At 30.6% G+C, this 14894-nt stretch overlaps 1 protein-coding gene across 3 annotated transcripts; it reads left to right on the plus strand.

The window, feature by feature from the left end:
• Positions 1-2391: 2391 nt before the first annotated feature.
• On the plus strand, positions 2392-10222 carry LOC110998716 (RNA polymerase II-associated protein 3). Of its 3 annotated transcripts, none has more exons than XM_045630807.1 (10): positions 2392-2511; positions 2910-3023; positions 3234-3353; positions 3800-3927; positions 4269-4401; positions 4944-5021; positions 5713-5904; positions 6423-6701; positions 8036-8228; positions 8778-10222. In XM_045630807.1, the coding sequence occupies exons 3-10, from the start codon at positions 3258-3260 to the stop codon at positions 8864-8866; spliced, it is 1188 nt and encodes a 395-aa protein (XP_045486763.1). In that variant the 5' UTR covers positions 2392-2511; positions 2910-3023; positions 3234-3257; the 3' UTR covers positions 8867-10222. The 3 variants fall into 3 exon arrangements, with proteins under 3 accessions (XP_045486763.1, XP_022123166.2, XP_045486764.1); XM_022267474.2 differs by having other exon boundaries at positions 2399-2675; XM_045630808.1 differs by having other exon boundaries at positions 2403-2511; positions 2884-3023.
• The last annotated feature ends 4672 nt before the right edge of the window (positions 10223-14894 follow it).

Here is a 14894-nt window from a genome sequence, read left to right on the forward strand (position 1 = left end):
CCGTTATTGAATATAGACTATAATTTGCATATGTCTAATTAAAAGTGTTACTGTCTCTATATTTTCCGATATAAAATAAAAAAAAGTATTTGTAACGATTTTGTTTTGTTATACCCTAAACTTCAGAAGGGTTGATAGCATTTGCTACAGGCCCCGCGCTGGCTTAATCCGGCACTGGCTGAGACGTATGTCGACTAATCGGTTAGGGACCAAAACAGGAATAAGACAGGAACGATCTTCTGTAATAAAGATTTTGAAGAAGGAGATCCAGTCAAAAGGTTGCAAAATTTTTCCACATGCATACAGTCTTCGTAATTTCATCAGCCCTATAATTTTCACTTTACTTTACACCCGCCCATAATAAAGCAAATTACACACTTTGTCTAAATTGCATGAATAATTCGTGATGAAATCGTTCAATGGTTGTACTCAAAGGCAACCTCAGATTGACGTTTTATCGATCCGATATTTGAATCAATATTGCTGTACTTATATATTTTAATTAAGTTCTTGATGGCATTCGCTTTGACTTACAAAGGTTAAAGGGCCTATATTTGGAGGGGATAAATCTAACTGCCCACTGAAGTATTTCCGAATCATTGTAGCTTAGGGTCCGTCAAGAAAAGAACGTAGGTACCAATTCTTAAAAGGCCGGCAACGCACTCGCGAGCCCTCTGGCATTGAGTGTCCATTTGCGGCGGTATCTAAACTATCAAAAATAAAATAGACTCTACGTGAATTATGATTGTGATAAAATGTTAATATTTTTTTAAGATAAATAAACCGTTTAAAGCTTCAGAGTTATTACTTATAAAAAACACAATCAGCCATATTAAATTTTCATGCAAATGTCATAATATTTAATATAATCTCATAATAAAAAGAACAAGCTATTTATAATTATTGTTGTCAAAACTTTTGATTTAAAACCTCTCCATATTGTTAAGTCACCTTTCCTTTAAAAATGGAATCACCTTCTTGAAATTACTCGGCAGTGATGTGTAACTTTTGGTAAGGTTTTTAAATAGTTTAGTAGCCATGGCGAAACAATTGTTTAGAATCATCGTACTTGCTGGCCGACGGATCCAACAGCCGTTTGGGATTCCTTGATACGTTTGAATACGATTTTCTTGTATTTAGAAAACCAGAATTAAGCGTACAATTCATAGAGGTCCTGCGTTTGAGTACATTAGCCATACTCAATGTTGGCAATGGAAACATCGTGGGGAAATCAGTATTGTTTTTGTAATTTATAAATACGCAAGGCACCGGTTTTTTTTCACTGAGGCAAATCGTTATTACTGTATGAACAATTGTTGCTTGTACAATAACAAGTAAGAAGTAAAAGTAAGTAAGAAACATTGTATAATTACTAAGCTGTAAAAGATACACTTTTTTTTAATGCTAGGGTGAAACCACGAGAAGAACCAGTCAATGATACAAGAAAATTCTAAACCAAAATTAATATTACTTTTATGGAACAGAGGGCAAATGATGTGGTGCTATGTGAAGGATGCCCATGGACACTGTCAATGCCAGAAGGCTCGCGAGTGTGTTGCGGCCTTTAAATTTTTATAGGTTTAGGAAATTAAATTAACAATACTTCGTAATGATTAAATGTTTCTTTAGATTTAATGATACTAATGAATGTTTCTTTGGATTTAATGATAGTAGATAGGTACTACTAACTACTAATAACTATAGGTAGTTATTAAGTAAATGCAAAATTGACACACAATTGTAATTGAAATAATACAGTTCATCAAAGTAGGACATCGTCCTTGGAAGTGTAATTTTAGCAAGAAAATTGAAATCACGTAGTTTATGGATTATGCAAATATCATGATTGGCTGTGATGAATGTTTCTAAGTGACTCATGATATAAAGTAAGGTCAGATATTATCAGTACTATATTTGAGGATAATATTTATCTAGCATTGCGTCAATACCGTTTACCTTCTAAACAATAATCGTTATATTGCAGAAAGTCATGTGTTTATGAGAAACACATTATTTTTGACAATTTGTATGGTCGATAGCGTCATCACGGAAACTAATTATGGTAAAAAATTCTGTTAATTCGCACAAGAACAAGCGACAGAACTAAGCAAAAAAGTCAAGTTTTGTCAAAAGTTATTATTTCTAGTTTGCTAAAAGCGTCATCTATCATAAAAGAATAAAATTAAAATCATTCAAATGCAATGTTTTCTTTGGTCATAAGTGTAGAAAGCGCCATCTCGTGTGTCTTTATATTATTTTGACAGTTGAAAGTGATTAGCTAACCACTTATTTATATTGATTAAAATTAACGTTAATTGACCAGACAACAATAAAATAAAATCATATTTCCCCATTTTTTATTTAATTAATTGATATTTATAAATTAATGTTTTAGACTCTGGTGTAATTCTTTGACAGCTGGTTGCCTGGCAATTTGACAAAGGAATAAATAAAAAATATATCGACCAAACAAAATCATTAAGTATAATAGGTTGACCAAGCAGAACGCAGGTAAAGAACCCTTTTTTCTTGCGATAAAAATGGATAAAGCTTTTGAGATCCAAAAAAATGCTCGAGACAATGTGAAGTCCTTACAAACGTATCTCACAGACTTGCAGAATTGGGAATCGGAGATGAAACGTAAAGAGGCCGCGCTCAACGGAAACTTTGAGCAGGTTTAGAGTCATTTACATGTTCTTTTGCACTATAAAACGTATTGTCGTATAGTTAGACCTATAATAATAGCAAGTAAAATCCACTCACACATTTGTATAATGTGTTTAGCTTATTACTTTGGTCGCTATTTTGTAGTTCAAGTGTTGATTATTGGTATCTTTGTCTATGCAGTATACGATTACTGTATATTAATAAGTTTAATTTTAGACTTTGATGCATAATTTTGGCAATAGGATTTACCTCCAGTGAGAAGCAAGACACGCAAAGAGAGGCCAATTCAAGTGAAAAAGAAGCAACAAAATAGAATTTCCTCATCAGACTACAGTGCCTGGGAGAAATTTGATGTGGTATGTATTTCGGTCTGAAGTGCAGTTTAAGAAGTTTTTACCTTTTTCATCTAGAAATTAATTAAAAATATAGCAAAAGCTCTATGGTACTTTTTATCACACAATATTTTAAGATAAATTCTTGTATGTATTCTTTCTATAGTTCTAGTTAGCTAAGGTAAAAAATAAAATTGTAAGAATGATAGCTATAGATAAACACATTTATTTTAGGGCAAAGCATGTGAAGAAGTAGATATGGCAGAAATGGGCCCGATGTCCTTTGATAGCAAACAGAGTGAGAAAGAGAAACAGGAGAAGTTAAGAGAGGAAGCACAATATGAAAAAGAGCGGGTAATGGTTTTTTTGTGTTCATTATAATATTATTAACAAGTAGTAATAATTTTACTGAGAAGTGTTCATTAAAAGGGAACATTCAAATAAATCAAAATAATATAGTAATTTTATTTAACTTTTAATGTTCATACCAATATAAATAATTCAAGGCTTTTAAATTTTAATTTAGTTTTGAAATTATGAAAATTCTTCTTTCTTACTGAAACTATTTACTAGAGTTTTGAATAAATTGTTTAACTAAATATATGATTTATTAATAGATTATTTTTCCTTAATATCATTGCTTCAATCAGTCAATAGTATAAAAACTCTTACAACTACAAATTCCTGTGTCAATCAAGTGACATGGGCCAAATATATTTACTATAAAGAATTATTTTTTAAATTAGTTCCATAGCTTTTTTACAAGTATAAGACTGATATTCTCAGATTTTTATTAACAGGGAAATACATTTGTTAAGCAAGAGAAATGGGATGATGCAATATCTTGTTATAATAGAGCTATTGAATTAGTCAAAAATGATGCTATTTACTATGCTAATAGAGGACTTTGTTATCTTAAGAAGGACAGGTTAGTATTCAGTTTAGAACTATAGACATTTAACAGTATTGTTATTAATTGACACTATGATATTTTGGTAATATTATTTAGTTTTAAAATTCTTTTTACGTTTTAAATTATTTTTAGCTGTAGATAGAGCTTTGACTAATAATACAACTTACTAAAAGACGATGTTAATCATAAAGGCAAATAACTGTCCAAATGTATGGATTTATTTTAAAAAATATACAGAAAAATTTAACAACTAAAAAAAAATATTATATATTAAGAGCTCTCTGGGATTAATTTTTAATTTCACTTAACCTATTGTTTAATTTTATTACACAATATAATAATAATTATTTGTTCAGCCTTCATCAAGCAGAAAAAGACTGTACTGAAGCTTTGAAATTGGACTCAACATATGTAAAAGCATTACAGAGACGAGCCACTGCTAGGGAGAAACTTGGGTCTCTGAGATCGGCCAGTGCTGATCTCTTTGAGGTAATGAATAAACTATTTATATATTATTAAAATGACCTGTCCTAGACTCTGACCTCTTGTGCCTGTGCTCTGTGCACCTTTTGACCCTGGGGTAGAGTGTTCCCATTACAGCATACACAGTTAAAACTCACTCATATGGTGAAGTATAAAGATAGATATAAAGGCCTGTCAACAAAAAAGAAATATTTTAGAATAGATAGATCTAATATTTTTTTGATTCTGAAGTTGGCAGTATATATGTAAAACAGAATACTTTATTAAATTTATATTTAAAAAACTTATTGTTATAAAATTTTTGGCTGTACACAAGTTATCCACTTTTAAATAACTTTCTAAACTAAATGTGTTCCTATCTATATAATATTATTTTAATTTGGTAAAAAAAAAATTGATATTATTTTATCATAATTACTTAATAAAATCTTCCACATACATTAAATTTAAATTCTCTTTCGTTTTCAAAGTGGGTTTCACTGTACTTTCTAATTTTCTGAACAGTTTAAAAGTCTATAAATAACTGTATGGCATTATTGCAATTATAGGTGCTAAAACTTGAGCCTAATAATGTAGCTGCGAGAAAACAATTGGAAAATATTAAAACTAGGATGGGAACTAAAGGCGTAAGTATTAATTTATATTATTTTGCTATAATAGAGGGTATTTATATGTGACTATATTTATATAAAGTAATATGTAGTTAAAACTATTTTAAGTACCTGCATTTTGTTATGAATTTAAGTTTATGTTTTGAGTGGAACATTGTGTAAAATTCTCTTTTGGGCCAAATAGATCACAAAGCAATGCTCTTGTTGCATGGGAAAATTTCAGAGATATTCCAGTTGAACATATTACTTAACCTTGTCAGTAATTTTGAAGTTGTTACATATAAAAATATATTAAATATTTATATTTAACAATGTTTATATGTGTATGTTAGATGATATAAATAACGTTTGTAAATAGGATCGGTACTAAGCTCGAAATGGCTCCCACTCAGAAAACCAATTCGTTTTTGACATATAGGAGTCATGCTTAGTGCTGAATCTTACACTTAAGTCCATAAGAGTTAGGACCCTCCAGTATTTTTTACTTTGTACAATAAGCAGCTGCTAGGAAGGAAGATTTGGTAAAAAGTCTATCTACTAGTTAAAAATTGAGCATATTACCTCAAAGGCAGGCAACACATGCGTAAGATAGGTGTCAATGGGCTGCGTTGACTGCCCCTTTAGAACATCAAGATTTATCAAGAGAAGAAGAAGATTTATCAAGAGTTTTATTTGCACATGTTCACGTAATATAAAAATGTTCCAGTCTAAATCTAAGTCATCGCCGTTATCAACTCCAACTTTGGAATCCAAGGCCATAACCCCTACCGATTCTAAAGCAAAAGTGGTGGAAATCAGTTCAGTTGAATCAACGCCACAGGAAAAATGGAGGACCGCTGTTGGTGAAAATATTACAGTCATTAAAACGGTGAAGAAGCCGCCGCATTTGAGATCCAAGGTAATCTTTGATAGTTTGAGCTTTTGCTGTGGTATACGAACTTTTGCGTATTTTAAACTTCAAGTACACAGTGTACTTAACGGCGTTTTTTCTACACTGCCTAAACATTAATTAGCTGTTGACTACCGAAAAGTGTGTGTTTTTTTCTTCTCTACATACGTAGTGTTAAGCCATTTTGTCTAGACCCCTGTATTTTGCTAACAGCAGCTTTTGAGATCACGTAAAAACATGGCGGATGAATGCCGCTTTTTCTTAACTGTCGAAACATTAATTGGTAGTTGATTACCGAAAACATTGTGTTTTTTCGTAGCACTGTCATGGCGTCGCTTATTGTATCCCGACTTACGCCTTTTGGGCTACCAACAGACGACATGAACTGTCAGTTTCATACAAATTAAGTTTTCAACTTTCTACATACACTATTGTTAAGCCATTTTGGCACCGTTTTGCTCAGCGTACGGCACACATGCTCGTTTCAATAGAAAAGTTGCTTATATATATTTTAAATTGACTTTCAGAGAGCCTTAAAACATATTACTATACAAGAAATACCCCTTGGCTGCACTGTACCCAAAGTGGAAGCCAAAACAATCGACAATTTAGCCCAAGGTGACACCAACAATAACTCAGATGAAACAAAAGACTGTGCTCTGTCAGCTAAAGGCGATAATATTGAAATTAATTCACCCGAAATTAAATCTATAGACAAAATGGTGCCGCCAGTAAATAGTGTTCAATTTATGAATGAATGGAAGTGTTTGAAGGGTTCGGTTGAGGCTAGAAGTAACTACTTAAATGTGAGTATAATAACTATATTTTATTTACAGTTTGAACTATTTGAACTTTGAACTATTTAAAACTTGTATTATTTTGATTATAAATTGTAAGTCGTGTCGTCGTTTTGACATTTTTGATCAGATATAAACGGGTTTATTGCCAAATGTATAATTCTAAATTTAAAACCATTGTTTTGCTTAGCAAGCATGGTATTTATAGATTTTTATTATAATCATTGGTAAACTTTAGAATACTTAGTACTTGTAACGTAAAAGTCGGCATACATAGCACTTTTCCAGCATGGTCAGCTTTTCTAGCATGGTCAGCATTTGTTAGCATAATCAACAGCTAATAATATACATAGTACATATAAAATATAATAGAAAAATAAAATGATAGGGATTTTGATTTTGTGATTAAGCGAAATAACTCCCATAAAACAGCTGGCAGTGCACTCGCGAGTACTAGCATTGAGTGTCCATGGACTGCGGTTTTACTTAACATATGGTAACGTTCCTGCCGATAAGCCTCTATTTCTTTAAAAAAAATTGAAATATTATTAATATTGTTTCTAATTGAAATTGCCCTTTGGGCAAAATAAACCTTTTGCCGTCTTTAACAAAGAAGGTTTACTCATTTTTTTTATTGAAATAAGTTCTGATATTATGATGAAGGATATTCAACTCAGGGAACATACCCAGTTTCATCATATTAGGGTCTTCAGTAGCTTTTGACTTAATCCAAGTTTATTCAAGAAGGGGTTAAATGTTGATAGGTACTGTAGCTGTTGAGATATTTTTGTTTATTCTTGAGGGGTTAAATGTTGATAGGTACTGTAGCTTTTGAGATATTTTTGTTTATTCTTGAGGGGTTAAATGTTAATAGGTACTGTAGCTTTTGAGATATTGTTTGTTTATTCTCGAGGGGGTAAATGTTGTTAGATATTGTACTGTAACTTTTGAGATAATTCAAGTTTATTCTGGAGAGGGTAAATGTTATTAGATATTGTACTGTAACTTTTGAGATATTCCTAGTTTATTCTGGAGGGGGTAAATGTTGTTAAATATTGTACTGTAACTTTTGAGATATTTCAAGTTTATTTTGGAGGTAGTAAATGTTGATTGGTACTGCTTTTGAAATATTCCTAGTTTATTCTGGAGGGGGTAAATGTTGCTAGATATTGTTATGTAAGTTTTGAGATACTTCAAGTTTATTCTGGAGGTAGTAAATGTTGATAGGTACTGCTTTTGAGATATTCCTAGTTTATTCTAAGAGGGGTAGATTAGTAGGTTTATTAGAAGAGGGGAAGGGGGGGGGGATATTTCTATTACTAATTAAATTATGTGGTTTTCAGATAATAGATCCAACAAATATACCATCGATATTTGCGAATGCATTAGAAAGTGATGTTTTATCGGAATTATTGAGTACATTGTACGAATTTAAGGACAGATACACACGAGGTCTGAGTCATTACCTTCAAGCCTTCACACGCGTCAAAAGATTTTCCGCTCTAGCTATGTTTTTGGCTGATAATGATAAACTTTGTAAGTATAAACGTTATTTAATTTGCGTTGATGTTGTCAAAATAAAAAAATACACTTTTTAACATATCTAGATGATAATAATATAATTGTTAAAACACACACATAAACAATTACAGCAATCCGCTTAAAGTTTTAAGTTGCTGTAACCAGAAATAATAATTTTCCATGCCAAAATTAAAATAAGAACCAACATACATATAACATGGTGGTGCAACCAAATCCCAACCCAGGCATACCAAAAATTTGAAAAGTATTATTTGGATACACAAAAAATGTGGAGTACAAAACTAAATTTGGTTAAATTCGAAAATGTATGGCTGTGTGTGTGTGATCGTGTCATAAATACTGTGTTTATTAGAGTTTTATATGTTTCTTATCATTTTACTTGGTTAAGATGTGCCTTGGGGGAGAGTTATCAACGTCGCTATTTGGTGATGGGGCTCGGTGATCAATAAATGTTTATTTTGTTTTTTTAAATATGTCAAAATTTTAATACTTAATTATGTAAAAAATATTACATATAAATAAATTTTGTATTTTTTTTTTCAGTGGTCAATAAAATGCTGGTACATTGTAAAACAAAGGAGGGTCTTAGCGATGACGTGATAAATGAACTGAAGAACAAATACGAGCTTTAGTTAGAATTAATTTGTAGATAATAATTTAATTAACGGAATACGCGTGTGATTACAATTTTTTTACATTAATTTTAGTTGAAATTAAAACGTTTTAAAAGTTCTATTTAATACACGAAATAGATTTAAAAAATGAATTCAAAGTCAATACAGCAAGTATGTCTGCCGTACGTCAAAATTATATGGAACTTAATAAGCGTGCCGCAAGCATAAGGCATGTCGCATAATATAATATTCTTATTTTGAATTGTCACAAAATTTCATGTATATGCTCGCCCTAATATTTTTTAACCAATTCCATATTTAAATTTAATTCAGTCTATGGACATTTAGAGAATTCGAATTGAACCTCATTCCATTGTTAAAAAGTATTTGTATTGCGTTCTTAAATCAAATTTACGTCGTCTGTTATCTGTTAACTGTCATAGATGACAAAAGCGTGCCAATATGTTTATGGTACGTTTGAAAACACGTATAGTTACTGTTATGGAAGGGAAGTGATGTGACGCGTGATGATTCTTATGGCCTCAATCCAATACATTTTGTCACATTTTCATGTTTTTAATAAAATACCCGTATCTTATTTAGCATATCTGAAACAAAGATCCTTCCTGTTAGTATATGTTTATTGCAAAATTAAACTATAGGATTTTGTTCACTTCGAATAGGAACTTCAAGGCTTTATTATAAAACTAAACCTAAGTCTTCAGGAATACAATTCTCGTTTTGTCAAAACTTTATATATGGCTTTGGAGGTTTATGAATATATAGCCAATTCATTTTATAATATATATTCATTTAATAAAACCCTGAATATCGTTTATTAATTCGATTGTTGTCTATGAAAATAGTATCTTGTCATAAAACGGGTAAAATGGCGGTTAATCTCGCCTGTGACGTCACTAATTCCATACAAATTCGTTAGCCATCACTTTCTTAAATATTTTCAAAAACAGTTACACACAAATGTTGTCTACAGTTTATTTAACTGAAAATGAATTATGATATTATGGAAATACAATATGCTATTTTAAGACATGAATGATCATTTTTTTATTTGTAAATGTTTGTAACATTCATAAGCATGCCCTAAGATGCATCTAAACTGAATAAACGAATTTTGATTAGATTTTTGAATCGAATAATAAAAAAATACATTTTGATGCCGTAGATCGTTTTAGTACATAAAATAATCAAATGTCAGAGTATAAATCAAATTCTTGGTAATAGACTATAAAATGATCATTTAGTTTTTCATTTTTTAACAGAAGTATAGTTTAAGTTGATCAAATCACATTGAAAGGTTTTATGGTTTTAATGGTGCGAAGGGTTATTTTCTAAATATAAGTTTTATACATATATATGTGTTTCATTTTTAACCCTCAAAATGTTTTAAGTTATTTTGTCGAGAAGCATTTTTGAATACCACTACAATAATTCTGAGAATGCATTCCATATGCCTTTGAACACTAGTCTATGGAGAATCCATACACTAGTGTCACCCAACGGGCCCACGTTTCTTAGGACCCAATTTAAATATTTATTAAAATTATTTGGATTTTGTATTTCAGTTATTCATTATTTTAAAAATGTATTTACTGTATCATCATCATCAACAATTTCCTGGTAGATTCCAAATAAGGAACGTATAAACGATTATATAAGGAAGCAATCAAATATTCATTATGGTATAATTTAATGGTAAATTCCACGAAGCTTCTGTCGCCAAGGAGTTTTCATTTAACTTTTTTCTGAAGATTACATTTCCTTGTCTATGACAAATTTATTGTTTATCTGTCGTAGCGCGCTTTTGTGGGATTCTTTTAGTGGTTAGACTAGTATATTATTAAAATAAATATTTTATTAAATATAATGATATTGATAGCATTTATATCTAACAGTTGTTAGAAACCTTATTCTCTCCGTATATAATATGTGTATCCTGTGTGGATTTTGAATACATGGCAAGATTTTTACCAGCCTATTCAACAATAATCCCTGTATTATTTCAGTTAATTTATCAATGATATATTAAAACCTATAGGTGAAAACAAATTTAGAACCCGTTCGGACTTCGTTATAATATATAATCCTGTGTTCTTACCGATATTGTGGTTAAGTTAATTAAGCTTACGACTTTCATTTTGAATCCAGAAATATCTCCTTGTAAGAAAATTATCCCATGCTAATTTAATCTTTTGTTAAATTAACAAGGGAGTGTTTAGCCGATAACAAGCTTTAGTAATCAGCCGTGAGCGGAATAAGAAATTACAAAACAATGCTCAGATGTTTACGTTTTCCTTAATTATTTGGCGTGTTTTTGAAACCAAAGAACAAAATTAGTTTTGTTTTGATAAATCCTCAATAGTAATTTATTTAATAACGGGCTAGCACGGTTTAAGCTTGGATTGTTTATTCTCGACTTGGTTGTGAAATTCGTTTTATTAAGAAAGTTTTTCGAAAATTTTAACAAGTAACAATCTGCTTGTCATGAAATATATGATTAAATATATTTGTATATGTACGGTGTATTTATTTAGTCACGGTAACCACCTTAAATGGTATTGTCAATATAGTATAAAAGAAAGGAATATAATAGTATTATGTAAAAATATATTTAAATGTACACGTGTCATACGCATACACAAAAATGTTTTTGACAAATCAGTTCCAAATTTACGATCGTAAACGCCAATACGATGTTTTGTTGTATGTTCGATGGTAGGTATGTTCTATATTGGTACCCTCACGAAGCGCTTGTCTTACAAATTTACCATATTCAATTCAATATTATGATACGAAAGTTATCCGAATAGATATAGACATATTATTTATTACAAACAAAACACACACACATAAATGCACAACACAGCAGTAATCAAAGAGAGAGGTATATAATTTTTTTTCCTTTTCCCATTCGGTTCGTCTCAAGCATGTATTGCGTGTGTGCTGTGGGTGTAAATGGCCCTGGCTCAGCATTATGCTGAGGAGCAGAGTGTTCCTCAGCAGAATACTGGTCGAAACCTCCGTCAAATTTTAATTACAGCCTGAACACGTCAATGAGCAAAGTCCATAGACTTAGGAACTATGCATTATTAAACTAACAATGATTTAAGTAAAACTGTTTGCATTTTTCAAATTTTTAAGTCGTCTATTTATAGATAGATTTGTCTATGATAGTCAAACAATACATTAAACTAGTACAAGTTGGCAGACACTACAGGACAATATGTTTATTTACAACAAAATTTGTTTGCTTAGAAGATTTATCTTTATCTAATAATAACACAACCATAAAAATACAAAGAAAACATAACGGTACATTTCTTTATTAGTAAATCAACGAATTAGTGGAGATATAAGATTTGACATAGGGGTGGAGCGAACAGAAAAATAATAACATTCCGAGCACAATACAATTTGATGGGGAGGAAATTATTTGGATTGGAGGGGGTCAGGGGGCAATTAGGTCGCTTCTGGGTCAATAGGATGAGAGCGTCTCAGAGTTATAGTGTAGGAGTTTACTATAGGAAGTAGTTTATATAGTTTTAAACAAAAATAAGTTAGTTACGTACTTTAAAGTCATGGAAATTAAAAAAAAGCAGTGTCACTACATGTTACATTAAAAATTACTCTGATATTTTTTATTAATAGGGCACGGTTGTAACCGATGATAATTTACAATTAACTCGTTTTAGTAATTTTGAAAAGAATGCATAATTATATAATCAAATGAATTTGCCAATCACTGTCGAGAATTTTTTTTATTATTACTATACTTCGCTTGTTTCTCCTAGTCTAGAAACATTTACAAGAAAGTAAATGCGCCAAATGTAAAGGTTTAATTAGTAGTTTCCAAAGGACACGCACTGGTACATGGGTTGATTCCCGGTGGACACAGTTCACTTTGGAATATATTCGCGATAATTCTACACTTGAAAATCAGGGTCAGATTCAGAAACTTAGCGCAACGGACTCCCACATTTCAAATCCACAAAAGAAGTCAAACTTGGACGTCTACGCCAACAATGTCAGACTTAGCAAGACAATAACAATATAATACTATATAATTATATATAATATAATTTTGCTTGCTATATCGTTAGTTATGGATAGATAGATTTAGGAATATAAGTTCAATTTTTTAATGTTTTTAATGTTTTAATTGTTTTTAGTTGGTGTGGGATTTTGGAATTCTATCGTATTAGTAATTACTGTTAAGATAGAAAAATGTATTGAAATAACTAAATTAATTAATTTAAAAAAATACGATTATGTGAATCTGGTCTTGGCTTGGCCACAACCCGGCTTACCCCGAACCCAATAATGAATCCACAATTGTTTTCAATCTGAGATCAGATCGTGACAGTCGATCGAACTCCTATCTGCATCCCAATAACCAAACCCTACGAAGACAATCCAAATTTTGGCGACGGATGGAATACAATCTCTTCGTACACTCATATTTGATAATCAATATAAACCAAATACAATAAATTAAACCGTACAAATATTATTAAAATATACATGTCTATGGTTAAAACATATCAAATAGCTTTTTAATTATTTTAAAAACGGGTGTTTAAAACGGTTGTTTAAAATCTTAAGATAGGATGTTGGCAGATTGAACTGTCATTTTCATACAAAGGTCTATCCACATACACCGATCCGACCTATAGGACAGATGCTATTACAATCCGTAAAACATGTTTCTTCTAGAATGTAGTAAAGTGTAGAAGATAGAACTTCTAATGTGATTATTTTCATATATTTAATCATTTAGCTTTTTGGCGTTATATATGTATATAATAAATCTAAAAACTCGAAATAAATTTCAATTTAATAAGGTTAGTGAATTGGAATTCATTAAAGTGTCATTAGCATTGTCTATACTGAATTATTAATTAGCAAAGTTGTTGTCTCGGCCACTTTTCATTTTCTAAATGAATAAACTCGTAGTTATTACTCGTAGGTATTGATTTTATATTTTCGCATGCGGTATAAAATTCTGAAGCATTATATTTATATTATCTACTCTGATAAAAAATACCTATCAACTTTAAGCAATATTAAAAAAAATCGTTTGGCCTCTCAAAAAATTTACAGATTTCGACCAGCCACACTAATAAAACGCGTTCAATACTAATTGTTGTCTCTTTGCATTGTATTTAAATAAAATCAATTGGAAAACAATCTTAATTTCAGAAATTGTACACCGGTCATAAACAACCATCTTGTTAAACACTGACCGCTGAAGTTTATTGGTGATATTTAAAAAGTTGAAAGGCATGATGATAGTTCAATAAATTACTGGGATATTTTGTCTTCTGATAGGTAGGTAAGTATAAATAACGACTTAGGGGTTTTAACGAAGAAAGCGTACCTTTGAAAGGTCAGCAATACATCCACTAGCCACCGGTTTTGCAGGTGTACATGTGCGGCAGTTATCATTTTAATCAAAGTAACTCACCTGCATTTTTATCTTATGTCCAATAAAAACTGTCATATAAATATAAATAATAAAAAAAATAAAAAATAAATACATATAAAACATATTAATAAATCTTGTAAGGATTCTTTCTTTCTTCTTATTAGGATTCACTCGCTAAGGGACACTTTATTGTAATATAAAAAAATAAAACTTCTTTAATATGTGCATTTGTTTAAAGATATATAAGAATCACATGATTCATATGAATAAAATCGAGTGTATATGTTCAACATTTCGATATCTTTCAGCAATAGACGATAATTTTTTTCTACGATCACTGTGTTGGTACGTTTTGTATGCCAAACGAAGGTTTATTAAGGTGTTATAACGAAGAATTAAAGTACTCCTAGTTAAAGTTAAAGTTATTATGTTCAACTATTTTTTTAGTATCTTTCAGCAACAAAATTTTTTATCTATGACTACTCGTCTGTGTTCGATTGTACAAGTTTCTAGTGAATGGCATTAGGAATTATAAAAAAGAATAAAAGAAGTACTTTAGTGTTCTCTTAGATTTTTATTTAAAATTAAGTTTTCCAACGT

Source organism: Pieris rapae, chromosome 13, assembly GCF_905147795.1.
Source record: "Pieris rapae chromosome 13, ilPieRapa1.1, whole genome shotgun sequence".
Taxonomy (NCBI): Eukaryota; Metazoa; Arthropoda; class Insecta; order Lepidoptera; family Pieridae; genus Pieris; species Pieris rapae.

Coding starts and splice junctions, on each gene's coding strand:
- LOC110998716 (XM_022267474.2), top strand. CDS start 2,541: ATGGATAAAGCTTTTGAGATCCAAAAAAATGCTCGAGACAATGTGAAG. Junction 3,024..3,233: donor CCTGGGAGAAATTTGATGTG/GTATGTATTTCG, acceptor CATTTATTTTAG/GGCAAAGCATGTGAAGAAGT. Junction 8,229..8,777: donor GGCTGATAATGATAAACTTT/GTAAGTATAAAC, acceptor TTTTTTTTTCAG/TGGTCAATAAAATGCTGGTA.